Raw genomic sequence first — 19,065 nt, forward strand, 5'->3', positions numbered from 1 at the left:
CATGGTCTCGGCCCCATGTGACCTATGCTTTGGGCTGGGCGTGTCAGCCCCCTGCCTTAACTTGGAAATGGACTACGACTACCGCACCGCTGCACCCACACCGCCGCATCCCACCATGCATTCCCGTCCATCCGCCCGACCCCAGCCGCCCCCGCACCCCCCGCCCCAGCCCTCCTCGCGCGCACCTGCACCGCCTCGTTCCGCAGCACCAGCTGGCCCACGAACGCGCCCCGCCGCACCGGCGCCGTGTCCAACAGCACCCCACCTCCGCCTCCCCCGCCTCCTCCTCCCGCTCCTGAGGCCGCCCCGCCCGAAGCCCCGCTGCTGCCGCCGCCGCCGCCGCCGACCGCCATGCCGCGTGCCGACCGCATTGCGTCCGCCGCCTGCCGCCGCGCCACCGCCAGCCGCGCCGCCGCCATCAGCAGATGCGGCCGGCTGCAGTCCTTCAGTGAGGACGACGGCACCGCCACCGTGCCGCCCGTGATGCTGCCCGCACTGGCCCCCGTGAAGCTGCTACCCAGGCCCGTGGGACCGGCGGCGGCTCCGCCGCCAGTGATAAGTTGCTGCCCCCCGTGCGGGTACCCCGCCGGTGGCGGCGCAGAGATGTGGTGAAAGTGCGGGTGCTGAGGGTGCTGCGGCGGCAGCCCCGGCGGCGACAGGCCGCCGCCGCCGCCACCGACTGGCCCGCCCGCAGCCCACCCACCTCCGGCCGCGCCTGAGCCTCCACCTCCACCTCCCGTCGGCCCCGCCCCCACGCCGCCTGTCCCCGGCACGGGCGTGGCCTGCTGCGCGCCTAGCCCGAGGGCGCTGTGCGTGAAGGTGGCGGGCAGGTAGGGCGGCAGGCTGTCTACGTGGCTGCCCACCTCCTGCGCCGCCACCTGGTGCTGCCGGACCAGGTAGCCATGGTGGCTGCTGGCGGCGGGAGGCGGCAGCGAGCCTGTGTGTGCGTGTGCGTGTATTTGTGTGGGTGTATACTAGTGAGCGCAAGGAAAACAATGCAGCAGGACCGCGTATGCGATGCAGAGGTGTGTGTGTGTATGTGTGTACGGTGCTGCCAGAGGTGTGTCTCAAAGGCAGGGGGCGTGCGAGAGAGGGAGTGTGCGTGTAAGAGAGAACATGCGCATGTGCATGTGCAAGTGTGTGCGCGTGCATGTGTTTTCGGCCGACGCGGCGGGAAGCGAAGCGAAGCGAGGCCCAATGGCTGCGCGCACAGTCGCACGCCTCTCCCCAAAGCCTGAGGCCGCTCCCCCGTGTTCTCCGCCCTGCTGCCTGCCTGCTGCCGCCCACAAGGCCACAACCCCTCTCCATCACTCCGCCTTCCGTTCGGCACCCTCTCATCTTCCTTCCCTGACTAGGTCCGGTGTGAGCACAAATCTCCTCCCTCCCTTTCCCCGTCTCCCTCTCACCTGGCGGGCTCCTGAAGTGGCCCAGGTGTGCGCGGACCTGCGCCACCGCCTCCTCCACCCGGCCCTGGTGCACCGCCAGCATCAGCAGCTTCAGGTGAACCAGCTCGGCCACCGCACACACCTGCGCAGGACAGCAGCCACAGAAGGAGTTTGCAGGGCTACTCAGTGGTCCAGGCGGAGGGCGAGGTCCCAGGAAGGAGGGTGGGGGCCGTGGCGTTGGTGCCATTTCGCCGTACCGTATCCTCGCACCCCGCGCACTTCTCATAGTAACTCGCTTCACCAAATCCTCCTAACTCACCTCAGTCCACTTCTGTGGCTTCACCACCACCACGCCGCCGCCGCTCGCGGGCCCCCGCGCCGGAGCCGCGCCTTGCGCCGGCGCCGCCACCACCTGCGCGCCAGCGTCAGCAGACGCCGCAGGCAGCGGGTCTCCACGTCAGGGACTGATACAAACCGGAAAGGACATGAACGTAGCAGCCCCCCTCCATACGTCCACATCCAGCCACCCTCTGCCGCCTCAGCAGCCCGATGCTGCCCAAACCGCCACCCTAGCCGCCACCACCGCGGGCACCTGAGCCGCCGCACCAGCCACCTCCACAGCCTCCACCGCCCCACCCGCCCTTTGGCCCTTCAGCCGCCTCATCAACTAGCCGCCCGCTGCCGCCCCCGGGTCTGCCGCTACAGCCACCGCCACCGCCAATGCCACCGCCCCATTTGCCGCCGCCACGCCAGCCGCCACGCCAGCCGCCTCTCCAGCCGCCACGCCAGCCGCCTCCTCACCTGCACCGCCAGGCAACCGGCGTACGCCTCGCGGTAGTGCGCCACCGCTGTGGCCCAGTCCTGTCGGAACTCGGCATACACGGCCAGCTGCGGGCAGGGCCCATGGTTGGGAGGGAGGGGACAGGAGGGGGAGGCCGAGGTCAAGTGCAAGGCAACTTGGAAGGGTCCTCGCCAGATCAACCGCCTCTTATGTGCAAGCAGCTACAGCCACAACCCCATACGCCCCAAGTCCCCACCTTGAACGCCGTCCGAGCCGCCAGCTCCGGCGGCAGCGGCCCGTTCAACGCCGCGCGCCGCTGGGCCGCCTTGTCGGCCACGTGCCTGTTTGCACACACACACACACACACACACACACACACACACACACACACACACACACACACACACGCCAGGAGAGCGGGATTGGCGTAACGTCCGTCCACAGGTGCAGCTGCACGGTAGTGCCCCCAAGACGCAATAACGTTCCCTCCTTCCTCCTCCCAACCCCAGTCCTGCACCATCACCACGACCGCCTCCTGTCTTCGTCTCTCCGGTTCCTTATTGGAAATGGAAATGGAAACGATGCAAGCAGCCCCCCACCCCTGGGTTGGGCGACGGTTCCTTGACCATTGGGACCTACATCACCGTTGGGCTCGGGTATATTTACCCCCTACACACACACGCACGCGCGCACACACACACACACACACACACACACACACACACACACACACGCACGCACGCACCTGCTGAGCCGGGAGTAGTATGCCGTGCATAGCTCCAGCACCAGTTTGCCCAGCCGGCCCAGACAGCCGTCCCGCACGTGCTTCACCGCCGGGTCGTCGGCGGGCGTGCCGGGTGGAGGCAGCAGCGGCAGAGGCAGGATGAGCCTGTTACCGGTGGGCACACACGGGGCTTGGCGGTTGAGAGGGCAGGGCGAGGCAGGGCGAGGCAGGACGGGGGACTCGGGAAGTGGCCCGCACACCATGGCTCTCGCCACGAATAGCTGCACCAAGCCAAGCAAGCACGCGCGCACACAGCCCGCCCCCCCCGCACCTGCGGTCCAGTGACAGGTTGTGAGCCACAGCTTGCACTCGGTCCGGAGGCAGCTCGCCCAGACCCTGTAGGTGTGTGTTCAAGAGCACAAGGAAAACCAAGCGCAAAGACAGTGTATGCGATGCAGAGTTACTGTGTGTCTGCGTGTGTGCGTGCATGTGTGTGCCGCAGGAGGGGCAGCAGGAGGATGCAAGGAACAGGCAAGGGCTGCATCACTTGCTCCTCTTCAAGGCCGCGGGAGTGCTGGTGCCATGGCGACAGCTGTAGCCCCCACGCCCACCTTGTCACGTGCACATGCCTCCACATCGACAATGCAACTCAGCCCCATCCCTTGGGCTTGTATCAGCCAACTCCCCACCCAGCCCCCGATCCCTGGGGTCCCCACACTCCCACACCCCATGGCCCCTGCACGCACGCCAGCCCGCCCCCTCCCCCCCCCCCCCCCGCGCCCACACCCACACCCACCCACCCGACCGCCCACTCACCTGCTGCTGCACCACGCCCACGATCAGCCCTGCGCCGCGCTGCCCCGCGCCGTCCGCTATGAGCTTGAGCCCGTACACCAGCCGGTTCCAGGTGCTGGGGTCGCCCTCCAGGTCGCGCCTGTTCGTGTGCGTGTGCTTGTGTAATGTGTGTGTGTGTGTGTGTGTGTGTGTGTGTGTGTGTGTGTGTGTGTGTGTGTGTGTGTGTGTGTGTGTGTGCATTGAAAGCAACTGCGTGTGTGTATTGAGGATGTGCACTTGTGTGTGCGGTGTTCTGAGGGAGTCTTGCCCCTCCACGGGCCTTCCCCAGTTCCATTCCTCCCCAGGCCCTCCCCAGGCGCTCATTCACCCCGGCGCACCTCTCCACCAGTGCCACCGCCATGGCCGGCTTCTTGCCGCGGTGCTTGGCGAACCAGTCCGACTGTGTCCAGCAAAGTACTTATAAGTCAACATCGTGACAACTCACGTGGTGTTGACAACACAGGCGTCAGACTCGCACGTGCGCACGTGCGTTGTTGGCGCTGCATGCGTTCCCGCCCGCCCCATGCCGCCGCCTTTTGCCTTGAGCCGTGCATGCCTTTGCAAGCCCACCCTACCCGCTTTCACCGACATTACTGCGAGATTACAGGAGTGCAGCATGCGCGACGCGTGCTCCCTTCTGAAAGGCCTGCTGGGGTGATGCCGACTATTCACTCCCTTGCGCAACACACCCTCAGGTGCCGCACACACCTTGAGTATCCCCATGACTGGCCCAAGCAGCACCGATTGCTTTTTGGGGCCTGCGATATGCGTGTCAGAGTGGCTCAGCGGCTTGCAGGTGTGAACAGGCGGTGGTGGTGGGTGGTGACGAGTTAGCGGGCTGCTGCCTGCCCCCCGCCAGCACCCCGAACCAGCTGCGCAGTGGTAATCGAATTGAGCTGCTTACCGAACGCCCGCGCCACAAACTGCTCGATGGGCTCATTCGATCCATGGAACACCAGCGGTGGCCGGTGCTGCTGGATGAAGAAGTCCCCGATTTCGCGATGCAGCTCCGGGCAGCCCAGCAGCGCTACCAGCGGCAGCGGTGGAGTGCGGTGCTCCTGGGGATAGAAGCTCGCCACGAAATTGCAAGCTGCCATTTGCGCTGAAACGTTAGCGCTCTGCCGCGCCTATCAAGGCCAGTCAACGAGTTCCATACCAACGTTAACCATGATAATTGACAAGGTTCTTGAGGTCATGTGACTACATAGAATAGAACGAGCACGCAAAATCACAAATGAAGACGCGTCTGTCGCTGGAGCAAACACAGCCAAACTCGTCGGTTGTTATGCTTCGTTAAAACTTGCACAAAACTACTTCAGAAAACGTTAACATTGTGTATCGTCTGTTCCGATGTTGACTTGCGAAATGAGCCCGCGACCACGTACCCTGCCACTGCCAGTGCTGCCACCGCAGCGCATGCTCTCGACTTTGATACCGCTCTCCCGCCCTCGGGCCCGGCACTGCCCCCCTTGGCCCCCATCCCGTTTGATTCGATAAGCGGTTATGGCACAACTATACTAGGCACATGCCTATCGCTGGCAATAAGCCTGCCGAGTGAGCCGAGGGGCAGTCGGGTCTACGGATTGCGGCCGACTGTAGCAGGATAGTCGGCAAAAGCCACATGCCCCAGGGCGTGTTCCGCAGGGCTATATACTTGTATGTTGTAGAACTTCCGCGTTCCACCCACTCCGACCATGTCCGTCCTTCAAAGCGTTTGGCTTCATGCTTACAGTATGAGGCTTCGGGCAGTCACGCATGGTCCTCCCGCATGAGGCTTTTACATCTGCACTATCTCAAGCCTCTGTTGCAGGTGGTGGGCCCCAGGTCCATTGAGGCCATGCCATCCCGGCTCTGCGGGACTACGCCAACCTGCCCCTTACCCTGTCCCCTCGCACCCATGCCATCACGGCTCACCGCTCAAGCCTTGACTTTGTGGCAACGAGCATCCCGCAGGCGCGCCCTGTCTCCCTGTCACATTTGCGCCTCTGCACCCACTACATACTACCCTCGATCACGCCTGTGCCTCCTGCCCCCCGGTCATTCCTATCACGGTATCAGCCACACGTTACAGATGTGCAGCACCTGCGTCGCCTCTACAGGCTGACAGCGAACACATCCACCAATCTACGTGGCTCCGCGCAGAAGTCCGCCTGTGGCCCTGCGCTTGCACACGCCCCTCATCAGCACGCACTTGCTGTATCCTACACACCCAACATACAGCAGTGCCACGCTCCTGTGCGGCTGTGCCACATCTCAGCACCTGCAGTTCACACAGACTCACTCACCACCAACATCGCGCGCCAATGCCTACGCCCCACCCCGTTTCCCGGTCATGACACCGTGGGACGTGCGGAGCGGCGCACACCTTGTCCAATGGCCACGGGCTACCGAACACCCATGGGGCAACACGCCGCACTGGATGGCCATCCCGACACCTCGATTGCGCATCGCCTGGCACCGCAAGCAGCTACCCGCAGCTCCCCCTCCGCCCACGCCTTCCACCCATGCTGTGCCACCTCTACAGAAACGCATGCATCCGCCCTCTCCCCCATCACCGTCACAGTCGCCGCCGTCCGCAGCTACAGGCCCTCGTTGTTGCACTGCGCGCCTCGAGATACGGCGCGCACCACAAGCCCCCCTGCTCCCTGCTCCCTACACCCCAGCCCCCATGCCACCACTGCCCTAGGCTTCCGCCACCTCCGCCTCCTCCTCCGCCTCAAGCTCCATGGCGCATTCGTACCACAGATCGGCGCCGTGCTCCACATCCGAGGGACCCAGCAGCGTAAAGCCCGCGCCCTCGTACAGCGGGATCTGCAGATTGCGCGCACGAGCAGCGAGAGACGCGACAGGCGAGTGTTGGGAGCGTGGGGAGCAGGGCCGGCGATACAGCGCTCACAGGGTTTGTGCACTGCAGCAGTGTATCGTGTCAGAGGGCGGCGGTAGGTCGCCGTCGTTACTTCCAGAACCCTCCTGTATGAACGCCGGCGCTGCGAAGTACCGGAGCCCAATGTGCTTATTACTCCATCTTCACCTCTGGGCCGCCATGCCTCGCCCTTCTTCCTTACCAGGTTCTGCTTGGTCAGCAGCCGTATCCCGGTCAGGTCCGGGGAGGTAGCGGCCACATAGGCGGTGTAGGCTCGGAGCATGCGGGTGGCCAGGCCGCGCCGGCGCAGCGCGGCGTCCACCACCACTGCGCATGCACACGCACACACATACGTGAGCAAAACATGAAGAGGAAGCGCTGAGATGAGGGGGGGGGCGATTCACGGCAGCCGGTGGGGCGGGTGGGTGCAGCGGCCGTTGCCTAGCGCCCGCGCCCCTGCGCCTTGCCTGTGCCCGTGCGACCCAGAGCGACAGCGCACCCACCGCCCAAGGCCGCTGCTCACCCGAGTGGATGCACAGTAGTGCGCCGTCGGCATCGTGCGTTGACATGGACTCGTGTGTCAGCTTAGACGCGCGCGTTTGCGTGCCGCACACAAACCCGACGACCTTGGGCTCCCCGTCGCCCTCCGCCGACAGCGCGACCAGGAACACGTTCGACGCGTTTTCGATCCTGAACTTTAGCTTATCGTAAGTAGCGGCCTCGTCCTCTGGGTAAGAGGCAGCTTCAAGTTCATGAATTCGGTCCAGCATCTCTGGCTGCACCGGGCCAAAGAAAACGGCAGAGCCTAGTGGCTGTACACTGGCGCCTAGAGATTCCTCGGCCATTTCTATTATCGGTACGCTTGGCGAGAGGCGAAATTGATGTTTCGAGGTTGGTTCTGGTTTTCGTGGAGAGGCGTGGAGAGAGTCACGCGGTCAGGGTCAGGACGCAGCTAACTTAGAGACTGGCGGTTGCTGGGCTTGGGGGAAGCGTGTTTTGTTGGGAGGGGGGCTTTGACCTGGTAGGGGGCAACTGCTGCTCGAGAAGGGGGCCTGCCGGCGTGCATGGCGCATGGGCGCCTCTGACGCCACACGGAATTTGGCTGGCCCCGCTGCACGAACTCCTTTTACACTAGGTCTAGCTCACTTGCACTGCATCTTAACGGGCGAAAGTTTGCCCAACAGGAAAAGATGGCTCTGCAGATGAAGCAGTCCCCCTCTATGGGCGTCCGGTAAGTCGCCCAGATGGCCCTTTCTTTTCAGATTATGGTGAATGAATTGGCGGAAATGCCCTCAACTGCAGGCGGGCGTCCCAGCCGGTGCTCCCGCCTCGCCCAATTGTCCATCGCGGTGGGTGGTTCGCCTCTTGTGTTGCGTCCGGGAGCCATGAAAGCCGTGTCGCTGAATTTCTATGCATCGATTCTGCACAGGCGTCGGATCTGTGTCTCGGCGACCGGCTGTGGTCGTCAAGGCGAGCCTGCTGGACGCTGCCTCCGCAGCCAGGTAGTTGCGTCGGCTCCGGGGCCAACCTCTTGGGCGCATTTCGCTCTGTACATGAGAAAGCTTACATGTGTACCATAATTCTGCTGGTCGCAGCGCTGTGGATGCTGTGCACCACGCAACTCAGCTTTACACACTGGCCGAGGGCGGTCCCATCGACGTGCTGGCGCAGTTCTTCGAGTTCGTTCTGCAGGTGCGTTGCTCGTTAGCCAGCATGTGGCTCCTGGGCCTGGTCAGTTTCCGGTGGGCCACAGCTCTGACGCGTCGACACAACTGTGCCCTCTCGCTGCTCCTGCTCCTCGCAGACTCTGGACGAGGGCCTGGAGTCGGCTAAGATCCCCTACTCCTACGGCTTCGCCATCATCGCTCTGACTGTGCTGGTGAAGGTGGCCACCTTCCCCCTGACTCAGAAGCAGGCGAGCCCGTGCAACGGGAACAGCGCAGCAGGGGGGCTCATGTCGGGACGCCGGGGAGGCCAGACGCCCGCAGGGTCTGGCACGCCACGCTCGTTACCCTTGACTTAAACCGCCACCACCTTAACCTACTCCACACACATGCACTCGCACGCACAGGTGGAGTCGACGCTGTCGCTGCAGGCGCTGCAGCCGCGCGTGAAGGAGCTGCAGGCCAAGTACGCGGACGACCCGGAGAACCTGCAGCTGGAGACGGCGCGCCTGTACAAGGAGGCGGGCGTCAACCCCCTGGCCGGCTGCTTCCCCACTCTGGCCACCATCCCCGTCTTCATCGGCCTCTACAACGCGCTGAGCAATGCCGCCAAGGAAGGCCTGCTGACGGAGGGCTTCTTCTGGATCCCGTCGCTGGGCGGCCCAACCACCATTGTGGGTCCGAGGGGTTTGGGTCTCTGGGGTGGTGGAGGAAAGGGTGGGAGGAGGAGGAGGAGGAGGATAGGGGGGAGGAAGAGGAAGAAAGGCGTGCGGGCTGGATGGACGGTGTGCGGACGCGGGGTAGGGCAGGGCAGGGCAGGGCAGGGGTGGTGTTCGGCTCGGGGATCAGATTTTGCCGCATGTGGGTCGGGGCGCGGCCGCGTGACTGGCGGCAGGCAGCGTTCATCAAGCCCCGCTCCCTGCACCCACGCTCACACGCACCCACGCACGCGCGCAGGGTGGTGGCCTGGAGTGGCTGGTGCCGTTTGAGAACGGCGCCCCGCCGGTGGGCTGGGCCAATGCGGCGGCCTACCTGGTGATGCCGGTGCTGCTGGTGGCGAGCCAGTACGCCAGCCAGAAAATCATCAGCAGCCAGAACAACCAGGTGCGTGAGGGGTCAAGGGGCCAGACGGGAAGAGAAGGTCGGGAGGCGAGAGGTGATCTAAGGGATGTCATGCTTCGTGTTGCATACCGCCTAGACACGGCTGGGCGCGTTTAGGGGTCGAGGTTGGGAGAGCGGAAGGGCCGGCTTGGGTTTGGCAGGCTGGCGATAGGCGAATACGCATTCATACTTTCACTGGCGGGCCAGCGCGGCGCCGCTCAGGCCCGGTGACAGACCAAATTCTTCCAGGTATGCAGTACTAACGTTGGGTATGTCACCCGTGTTGCGTGTGCTGCATGCGTCCCCGGCTGCAGGACCCCAGCCAGCAGCAGGCGCAGGCCATCCTGAAGTTCCTGCCCCTAATGATTGGTGAGCGGGCGAGGGCGGGCGATGGTGGGCGAGGGCGGGGCGGGGTGCGGTGGGGCTGGTGGGGCGAGGGGGCGAGGGGGCGAGGGGATCGCCGACGTGTTGGGGACGTCGCGGGGTAGGGCCGGAGCCACATCGGTGCGGCCACGCGGCCCCCAGGTGTCCCAGAGGGCACGGCAGCAGCAGCTGGAGCAGGAGCTGGAGCCGGAGCAGCGGCTGCCAAAGCCGGAGCAGCACCAGCAGCAAGCGCGAAAAGCAGAGCAGGAGCAGCGGCTGTCGCAGGCATTTGCGCCAGGAGGAGAAAGCAGCGTTGGTTGGGGGGTTGCCGGCCGCACTGCCGACTGCCGTCTGTCCTTCTGGCACCCATGGCCTGTGCGCTAGAACCCTGGGACTCGACGTACAGCGGCGCTTGCATCGGCTGTAGCAGCCCGTCCAACCGCCAGTGACTGCGGAGGTACCGCAGTGGCGGAGGGAGGCCCATTGCAAGGCGGAGGGCCTACAGCGGCTTGGCAACAGCTGCAGCAGCTGCAGCAGCAGCAGCAGCAGCAGCAGTGGCTGCATGGAGTCGTGGTTGATCGCTGCAGCCGCTCCACCTGGCACGGGCCGGGCCAGACAGCTGCGGCTGGCGGGCGCCATGGTTGCGGAGCGGGCACTGTGAGACCTGCAGGGCTCGCAACCGGTTGACCCGGGGGAGGTGGGGGGCTGTCAGGGCCCACTGGACCGCCGGGAGTTGGCGCTGCTGGGTCGTCACACGAGCGGCAGCAGCGGGAGTCAGGAGCGATGGCAGCACCAGTGACAGCGGCAGCGGCAGTAGCACGGCCGAGTTGCTGTCAACAGCCACGCCCGTTTTGCCATAGCCCCTCCGCCACACCTCACGTCCCGCCTCACGTCCCGCCGGACAGCTGACGCTATGTGTGTGTGTGCTGCGTGCGCCTCGCAGGCTGGTTCTCCCTCAACGTGCCCAGCGGCCTGACGCTGTACTGGTTTGTGAACAACCTGCTGTCCACCGGCCAGCAGCTGTACCTCAAGGCCACCGTCAAGGTGGGGGAGGAGAGGAGGAGGAGGGCAGGGAGTCGGGGAACGGGTGTGGGGAGGGTGTGGGGGAGGTGTTTGGGGGGTGTTTGATAGTAGTTTGGGGGCGGGGGCTCGTGGCGGAACCTGGGAGCTGGGGCCTAGTCGCGCAGGGCAAACGCTGTTCCTTGCACGGCCGAGTCCGACTTCGGCGTGTCCTGCCACTGCCTCAATTTACGTTCTGTGCATCCCTGCCACACGGCCACTGCCACACGGTCTCAGGTGAACATCCCCGAGGCGATTAAGGCGCCCGCCACCGCCGGCAGCTCCACGCCCATTGTGAAGCCCAAGGAGGAGCGCGTCAAGAAGGTGACCGGTGAGTACCGGTGTGATTGAGAGTCACTGGGACTGGCAGCAGGCGGCGCGCGCATGCGGGGCTACGCGGGCGGGGGCTGGGGGCATGAGTGCGGGGCGTGCAACAACGGGTGGTGTGATCCGGGTGAGGGAGGTGGACCTGGAGCTGGAGGGCCATGCGATGCGGCTTGCAGAGAGCGAGGGATGGAAGGCGGGCTCTGGGCCGTGTGCACAGTCCGACCGAAAGCTGACGCCCCACTAATACCCCACCACCCCTGGCGTGTGCCATTACAGGCAAGGAGCTGGGTTCGCGCAAGAAGCGGCGCAACGACGACGGCGAGGAGGTGGAGGACGTGGAGGTGGAGGTGGTGTCCTCCGGCTCTTCCTCCTCGTCCGGCAGCAACGGCGCCTCGGGGCGCAAGGGCGAGAAGTTCCGTGCGCTCAAGGCGCGTGAGGCGGCTGCCAAGGCGGCATCCACGGTCAGCGCCGGCGCGGGCGGCTCCGAGGAGGGCAAGGATAACTCCGCATAAAGCAGCAGGGTGCTTGGGTGCTGCTTTTCCTGTTTGTGGTGCGGGGAAAGGTGCAGCTGCTGGGATGGTTTCGGGTGAGGGGCTTGCGGCTTCAGGTGGCGCTGCGTGAGCGCTTGCAAGCTTGGGATAGCGAGCCCGCAGGGTTGGGAACAGGGGTCGGGGCAAATTACAGCAGAAGCGTCGCCTGCGCGTGGTTCCAGTGTTGTTGGCCTTAGGTCGCGCGTACGCGTGTTGTCGTTACACGTATCTGTATGTGTGTGTTGTGTCCTAGTGCAATTTGTGGCCGTGTGCCGATGCGCGGCCTCGGGTGCCGTGCGAAGGTGCAAGGTGCTACGACCATCGGGATTAACAAGCGACTGACAAAGGGAACAGCGGGGAGGAACTCTGTAGAGCGATGTGGCGTCATACAAGGCAGGTTTTTGTTGTAGCTGCTGCTGTGGACACGCGCGCTGGGGGTCTAGTGGAAAGCTAGATTGGTTGTACGGGTTCATTCGCATCGAATTGAATTTCTGAGGGCGAGAGAGCTGCACGCCATTTCATGAGGGGCGTTTGGAGGGGCTGCCTAGGTGGCACGCCATGGTACGTGACTTGCCGAGCGCGCTGCAAGCCTTATGCAAAAGTGGCTACGTATATGTTTAACATACATGAAACTTGATTGACAACTGGTGTCTGAGCAGCGCGGGCAGAGCGCATCCGGCCCCTGCCACCTTCGAAGGCAGCAATAGGCGACATTTCGTGACAGACAATTTCAGCTCAAAACAGTATAATCACGTTTGCCTAATATCGTTTTATACTCAACAAGGACTGACTCTTGCGCAAGCATTCTACATTAGCCAAGGAACCTGAAGGCGTGACTTTGATACGTGGTGACACACTTATATAAATTAGTGACAAGCCAACATGCCACCAAAAGTAGTGGAGGAGCCCCCGCCGGAGCAGACCCCACCGGTGAGGAATGTTACAGAGTCGCCGCTGCGCGCGTCCTGGTGTTCGCATTCGTACCTGGGAGCGTGAGTTATGGGGCTGGTGAGAAAGATTGTCTTCATGGGCATGGTACCGACCAGCGGGGGTACCATGCCAATGCCTGGAAGCGTCGCTGGGTCGCCCCGAACGCGCCACCGCTCGTACACGCCTCGTACACGCCTCTGCGTGTACAAGCTGAGGATGGGGTAAATAAGCGGAGGAGGGAGCACATGCTTCCATGCAGGGGGGTGCTGCGGCGGAGGCACGGCGAGGGTGGCGAATGATGCGCACACGGCACCGGGGTGGGCTGCTATCCACGCACACAGGGCAGGGGCCCACCGCACCAAACATGCCACCCTGGACCCTAGGCCATGTGCCACTTCAAATGTGATTGGAGTCAGACTGAAGGAGGGGAGGAGAGTTAGCGACGCGGTTGTGCGCCAGGAAGAGGGAGTGGTTACTCCGGGCTGGCCACAGCATCCGTTACCATACTATGGTAGTATGCTGCCTAGCGTGCTGCTGGTATGCTGCTACTGTGCTGCTAGTGTGCTGCTAGTGTGCTGCTAGTGTGTGGCGCCATGTGGAAGGGTTCCATATGATGCAGACCCCAGCACTTGCACTTGATGCCTCCGGCCCGACATCACTCCGTCCAAGGTAATTAGTACTAACGAGCACACCATGCTGCACTTTGCTTTCAGCTGGAGTTGGAAGGCACGGGGAAGTTCTACTACCCCTCCGGCGCCATTTACGAGGGGCAATGGAAGCTCCTGAACCCGCCTCTGCCGCCTCCTGTTGAGGACCCTAAAGACAAGAAGAAGAAGCCGGCAAAGGACGAACCGCCGCCGCCACCGCCGGAGCCGCCGAAGCGCGTGCGGCACGGGAAAGGTAGGGCGCGGGGTGTGGGGCCCGCGTGTGGCTCGTATGGGCTGGCTTGCAAGGGAGGCTTGCAGAGCCGTTGGCGTGGATTTGGTGCGATGTGGCTCGGGTTTACGCAATGTCAGAGAGGGAGGCGTTGATGCGTTGGTGCGGCATGGGCGGCGCGGGTTGGAGTTGCCTGGAGGCGAGCAAGCGAGGTTGTGGCTGCTCCGGAGGGGGCCGCCCGAATGCCGGAGGCCGGTGTGCGCGTGTGCGCGCGTGTTCAAGGGCATGCACTCTCCGGGGCTTGATACGTGATTGAATGCGTGCGGAGGTTCAAGGGCCGATCCTCACGTTGCCTTCTTTGCGTTTGCCTGCCTGCCTGCCTCACTCTTCACAGGCGTGTACCGGGAGGGCGACTACGTATACGATGGCGAGTGGTTCGAGGATGCCATGCAGGTTTGTTGTGGGTCGTGCCGACTAGCTGCTTGGTCCTGTGCTGGGTTTCTGATATTACGGTACGGCAATACCGTATGCTGATCCAATCAGGTAGAGGTGACGCCACGAGGTGACGCGTACCCACACATGGTCCAACCTTGGCGGGTTGATTGACTTGTGCTGCCCGTCTGCCCGTCTGCCTACCCGCCCCGGCTGCAGGGTGTGGGCACCTTCACCTACGCTAGCGGCGCCAGCTACAGCGGCGAGTGGCTGGCCAACAAGTACCAGGGCAAGGTGAGGGGCTGGCCTAGAGGGTGCAAGGAAGGAAGCACGCAGGGCTGAGCGGGGCTGTGTGTGCGTGCGTGGGGTGCGTGCGTACGTGCGTACGTACGTGGCGTATGGAAGTCCATGGAAGCTTCCTCACCACCGCCACCCTTCCCGCCCTCCTGTATTTTCCCCTCCACTTATTTTCCCACCTCTTCCCTCTCCCCTCCTCCCGTTGCAGGGCACCTACGCCTGGCCGGACGGGCGGCGCTACGAGGGGCAGTGGGAGGAGAACCGCATGCATGGCCTAGGCGTGTACAGGGATGCGCGCGGGCACAAGTGGGAGGGGCAGTTCTTCAACGGCTCAGGGCCAGGGCTGACGTGCCAGCTGTAGGGATCAGCGGCAGCAAGGATGTCAGAGTTGGGGAGGGGTGCGGGGGAAGAGATGGGGGGTTAGGGGAGGACGCGGTGGCGGAGGACAAGATGTGAGAGGACGGCCGGACGCCCGGCTTTGAGCGCAGAGCTTGGATGGAGTAGGACTATTACTTGGAGTGGGGCATTCACTGTGCGTTGTGTGGGGATGTTTTAAGATGCGTTATCGGTGGTGATGGAGACAAACGCGGGAAGCACGGCGGGAAGCGAGGGAGCGGGCGGGTTCAGCGGTGGGCGGCACATGCTGAGGGAGACACGCCCGTCCAGAGGCATGCATCCGAGTTGTAGCTATAGGCTCATACGTTTTTTAACATACATATGGAATAGACTACCGCCTATTGGTCACGACCTGCTCCTTGCAGCGGCCATCGGAAAGCAACTTGCTCAATTTCGGACCAGCCCACATCGCTCGCGCATCACCTTTTATATCATTTCTCGATTGAAATGAACTGCGTAAGTTCCTCGCCAGCGCTCCAACAGCGTGCGGGAACGGGGCATCGTCTGGCGCGCTTGCCGCCCTGCTTGCCGCCCAGCACACACGTGTTCGGAGGATTAGGTCGCGTCACAGGGCGCTCGGTTTCATGCGCTGCTACAGAGCCCAAGGGTAAGAGCGGTGACGTTTTCGCCCGGGAGGGGGGCACGCGGCCGGGACCAGCCCCCCCCGGCCCCAGCACCATTCCCGCGTGGGTCTCCCTGCACTCCGAGTGGGTTTGCTTGCAAGGTTCCTTGCCAAAAACATTCCTCTCACCTCCCGTCAATCCATGACGTTCTGGTTCACAGAAGCATCAGCCCCGGTGCCGGTTGCTGATGCGGCAGCGCCGGCCGCCGCGGCCGCCGCGCCTCTCTCACTGACGCAGCGGGCACTGGCCAATGCGCCCGAGTGGCCCGCGTTCCTGGGCACCCTGGGTGAGTGGCAGTATCGCTGTTGTGGAGGGGCTGGGAAGCAATGTCAAAGAGGCGTGCGTGCAGGGAGGGAGGGCGGGGGTGGCGCGGAGGGCACCGCATCCCCCAATGAAAAACAACCTGAGGTATGCGTCTTTGGTAGCTGTCCCGTGGCCGTACCTGACACGGCCCTCGGTAACACGCCCTGACACGCCCCTGCCCCCCTGCCCTCCCGCCCTCCTCCCCCCTGCCCTCCTGCCTCGCTGCAGCCAACAGTGGCTTCATCACGGGCACACTGCTGGACGGCATACACAGCCGCATGGGACTGCAGGTGGGCGGTTAAGGGGGGGAGGGGGGAGGAGGGGGCAGGTGGGAAGGGGGGAAGGGGGGGGGGGGGGCAGTTGGAGGCGGTTGGCAGTGCGGTGAGGGCGGGTGGGGAGGGGTCGGGTAGGTGGAGGTGAAGGGCAGGGGAGGCGGTTCGAGAGAGGGCGGGAAGTGGGTTTCGGGTTAACACGGGTCGCAGTGCACACGGTACGGGCCCATCATACACAGAGCCTTTTTACTCCCTCTAACACGCATGCTGCATACGGTACGTTTGTGGATATATGCAATCTTTGCTTGGTCGCCCAGGTGTACGACTGGAACCCGCTGGTGCTGGGCGGCCTGAACACCAGTGTGGCCGTGCCGCCGCTGCTGGCGCTGTTCTACGTAGTGCTGGGCAGCCTGGTGCCCATGGCGGGTGAGCGCGGGGCGGGGCGGGGCACTGTGTGTGCGTGTGTGTGTGTGTGTATGCGTGTGTGTGTGTGTGTGTGTGTGTGTGTGTGTGTGTGTGTGTGTGTGTGTGCGTGTGTGTGTGTGTGCGTGTGTGTGTGTGTGTGTGTGCGTGTGCGTGTGTGTGGTGTGGGTGGGTGGGTGGTAGTGGTGGTGGCGGTAAACACCAGCCCAAGCGAAACCAAACCAAGCCAAACTAGCGAACCACAGAGGGATTCCTTGCATTCTAGGTTAGGTGAAGGCGGTGTATGGGGGGAGAGGGGGGAAGACATTGAGAGGGGCCAGAGACAGGTGGTCATGAGAACCAAGACGCAGGAGGGTGGATGTTTGCGCTTGCAGCGTTCCAAAGGCAAGGATGATTCCTGACGATAGCAGTAGGCCAGAAGCCTGGGTGTGCGGACTGGAGAGCTAAGAACGGCACGGTATTGGTGGTAGCGTTGCCGCTGGCATCATGGCTAGCCCTGTGCCGGTGTTGCCGTGCACCCAAATCCCAACGTGCACCCAAACCCCTCCCTCGCCGCTCCACACACGCAATCACGCACGCACGCAGACAACCTGAGCCCCTCGCCCGAGACCGAATCCATCCGCCAGCGCTGCAACGAGACGTTCTACGTAGCCGCGGCGTTCGGAGTGCTGGCGGGCCTGCTGCAGCTGTCAGCCACACTGTACGACAGGTGTGTATGTGTGTGTCTGTGTGTGTGTGTGTGTGTGTGTGTGTGTGTGTGTGTGTGTGTGTGTATGTGTGTGTGTGTGTGTGTGTGTGTGTGTGTGTGTGTGTGTGTGTGTGTGCCTGTGCCTGTGCCTGTGCCTGCAAGCGTGTGTGGCTGCTATCTCCCGCTGAGCTCGGGCCCTTCCCCGCCACTGCACGGGCATCAATAAATATGTCCCCTTCCTTGCCCCGAATCGCTGCATGCACAACACGCTGCACGGCACACAGCGGTGTGCCGTACTGGCAGATCCATGCCGTACTGGGCACGGCGGCGCTGGTCAACTGGAAGCTGTTTGACGGCACGCGGCAGGTGGGTGGTGCGGTTAGCGGTTAGCGGTTGGCGCAACAGCCCACTTCAACTGCCAGCCCCTAAAACGCTTCTGTATGGCACCGGTCACCGGTGTGTTGCAACCAGTGGTGATGTCATGCTGCGCCGCTGGGGTCTGTGCCGCTTCATGTGTGTGTGTGTGTGTGTGTGTGTGTGTGTGTGTGTGTGTGTTGAAAAGAAAACAACAAAACGAAGCCCGCCCAGACGGCGCGGTGTGTGTGTGTGTGTGTGTGTGTGTGTGTGTGTGTGTGTGTGTGCCGCTTTGTTTGTGTTCAAACTGCAAAGAGAAGGGGTCGGCATTGTGCCGCTGACACGCGGTGGTGTGTGTGGGCCGCTGTGTGTGTGCGCAGGGCATTGCGCTGGCACTGCTGTGCGGCCTGGGCGCCCCCGCGGCCGAGCTGGTGCTCCTGCACTTCGTACCGCTGTGGCACTACCCCCGGGTGAGTTGGAGGGTGGGAGGCGGCAAGCGGGCTTGACGTCATCACCGTTTGGTGGTCGGGCGGGCAGGCGGGCAGGCAGGCTGATCTTTCCCACTTGTGCTTTCCTAACACAAACCATCCATGCCCACGACATCCACACATGCACATGTACACACACTCAGGCTGACCTGGGCGGCGTGTTTGTGAGCTGGGTGTTTTGGTGCTACTTCTTCTACACGCCAGCTCTGGGGGCGCTGGCCCGGTGAGTTGGGGGATGCGCCCAGGGGAGAGCAGCCTGTGTTTGCACGGTACTGGTGTGTGCAGTACACACCGCCGCCAAGACAAACCGGCCTTCTATCATTGCCTGTGGACGCTTCTAAGGAGGTGTGGCAGGCACACACAGAGGGCGAGGCCACATTGTGGGAACCCGAGGTGGATGCGGCTACTGCCGATGCTGCCACCGCTACTGCGACAGCTACTGCCGCCGCCACTGCCGCCGCGCAGGTACCTGTGGAGCACTATGAAGGAACTGGAGCAGTTCAAGCGGTCGCAGCAGGCGCAGGCGCAGCAGCAGGCGCAGGCGCAACAGGGGCAGCAGGGGCAGCCGCCGCCGCCGCCTCAGCAATGAGCGGCCGATGGGCCTATGGGCTGTGCTGCGGGGTGGCGGCTGCGCCTCGTGAAGGTGTGGGTGTAAACGGGGGGCACCGAGGCAACCACCTGGGGTTGGCGGCGTGTGTGTTCGGGTGCTGCTATCGATGTGAAATTGCGAAGACGGGACAGTCCGACCGCAAGGGCACACTGCACCCCTTGTAAGAGGGAGCATCTCGGGCTCGCGGCTGTGGGTATGGGATGGCAAGGGGTCGGCAGGCGGCCCCTGCATTGGCCGGAGGAGTGGCCTCTGAGGTTTGTATCGGAAGGACACGGCAGCTCGGTATCGACAAAACTGTGACTGGAATTGGTTAACGTGCGACGCGGGGTAATAGCGGAATGGTAGGCCGTACGGGGGCGCATGCCACGTCAGCAGTCCGCTTGCTGCCTGGAGGGAAGGAGAGACGGAGCAGGAGGCCTCGCGTGCAGGTTGTTTCGCTACTGGTCTCCTTATAGGTGTCGGAAAAGCTGCGGCGATGATGTATTCCTCGCTGGGGTTGCCCGAATCCGTGTGACCGTTGGCGGGAGCGTGCTGTGCATCGCGATCAGAGCGCCAACAGACACGCACGCTCATCGGCCATGTCTGCGTAGTGTGCTTGCAACACATAAACTTTTGGGCAGCATTCTTGATTGCCGAGCGCTGAACTAAGCCTAGCAAAGCACTAGCCTGCGAGTTTCCCCGCTCAACATATGTGCCGGCACTGTGCTTGCACCCAAACAGGAGCCCTGGCGTTGCATGCCAT

The 19,065-nt window shown here is 63.4% G+C and overlaps 5 protein-coding genes across 5 annotated transcripts in view; 3 read left to right on the forward strand and 2 right to left on the reverse strand.

Annotated features, from left to right (window-relative positions):
• CHLRE_17g729700v5 (uncharacterized protein) overlaps positions 1–5,048 on the reverse strand; it is a 13,666-nt gene extending 8,618 nt beyond the window's left edge. The window contains exons 1-11 of the mRNA XM_043072405.1: positions 4,629–5,048; positions 4,433–4,482; positions 4,063–4,124; positions 3,707–3,824; positions 3,222–3,286; positions 2,912–3,055; positions 2,423–2,507; positions 2,187–2,273; positions 1,705–1,797; positions 1,407–1,527; positions 186–937 (exon numbers count right to left, since the gene is read on the reverse strand). Coding sequence (XP_042914864.1) covers positions 186–937; positions 1,407–1,527; positions 1,705–1,797; positions 2,187–2,273; positions 2,423–2,507; positions 2,912–3,055; positions 3,222–3,286; positions 3,707–3,824; positions 4,063–4,124; positions 4,433–4,482; positions 4,629–4,821 — 1,770 coding nt within the window. The 5' untranslated portion in view covers positions 4,822–5,048. The remainder of the gene's footprint in view (positions 1–185; positions 938–1,406; positions 1,528–1,704; positions 1,798–2,186; positions 2,274–2,422; positions 2,508–2,911; positions 3,056–3,221; positions 3,287–3,706; positions 3,825–4,062; positions 4,125–4,432; positions 4,483–4,628) is intronic.
• A 390-nt stretch (positions 5,049–5,438) lies between these two features.
• Positions 5,439–7,588, reverse strand: CHLRE_17g729750v5 (uncharacterized protein). The gene is made up of 3 exons (XM_043072406.1): positions 7,111–7,588; positions 6,790–6,914; positions 5,439–6,535 (listed from the first exon to the last, which is right to left on the reverse strand). The coding sequence occupies exons 1-3, from the start codon at positions 7,355–7,357 to the stop codon at positions 6,407–6,409; spliced, it is 501 nt and encodes a 166-aa protein (XP_042914865.1). The 5' UTR covers positions 7,358–7,588; the 3' UTR covers positions 5,439–6,406.
• Positions 7,589–7,728: 140 nt separating this feature from the next.
• On the forward strand, positions 7,729–12,268 carry CHLRE_17g729800v5 (uncharacterized protein). Its single transcript, XM_043072407.1, has 11 exons — positions 7,729–7,818; positions 7,890–7,936; positions 8,017–8,089; positions 8,183–8,279; positions 8,392–8,502; positions 8,659–8,925; positions 9,209–9,355; positions 9,667–9,721; positions 10,659–10,759; positions 11,012–11,105; positions 11,378–12,268. Exons 1-11 carry the CDS (start codon positions 7,778–7,780, stop codon positions 11,611–11,613), a joined length of 1,269 nt encoding a protein of 422 aa, XP_042914866.1. The 5' UTR covers positions 7,729–7,777; the 3' UTR covers positions 11,614–12,268.
• A 110-nt stretch (positions 12,269–12,378) lies between these two features.
• On the forward strand, positions 12,379–14,920 carry CHLRE_17g729850v5 (uncharacterized protein). The gene is made up of 5 exons (XM_043072408.1): positions 12,379–12,561; positions 13,275–13,461; positions 13,832–13,890; positions 14,089–14,163; positions 14,375–14,920. Exons 1-5 carry the CDS (start codon positions 12,514–12,516, stop codon positions 14,525–14,527), a joined length of 522 nt encoding a protein of 173 aa, XP_042914867.1. The 5' UTR covers positions 12,379–12,513; the 3' UTR covers positions 14,528–14,920.
• Positions 14,921–14,978: 58 nt separating this feature from the next.
• CHLRE_17g729900v5 (uncharacterized protein) lies at positions 14,979–18,980 on the forward strand. Its single transcript, XM_043072409.1, has 9 exons — positions 14,979–15,169; positions 15,346–15,471; positions 15,717–15,778; positions 16,078–16,186; positions 16,769–16,892; positions 17,156–17,237; positions 17,606–17,695; positions 17,857–17,936; positions 18,179–18,980. Exons 1-9 carry the CDS (start codon positions 15,010–15,012, stop codon positions 18,300–18,302), a joined length of 957 nt encoding a protein of 318 aa, XP_042914868.1. The 5' UTR covers positions 14,979–15,009; the 3' UTR covers positions 18,303–18,980.
• Positions 18,981–19,065: the final 85 nt, after the last annotated feature.

Source organism: Chlamydomonas reinhardtii, chromosome 17, assembly GCF_000002595.2.
Source record: "Chlamydomonas reinhardtii strain CC-503 cw92 mt+ chromosome 17, whole genome shotgun sequence".
Taxonomy (NCBI): Eukaryota; Viridiplantae; Chlorophyta; class Chlorophyceae; order Chlamydomonadales; family Chlamydomonadaceae; genus Chlamydomonas; species Chlamydomonas reinhardtii.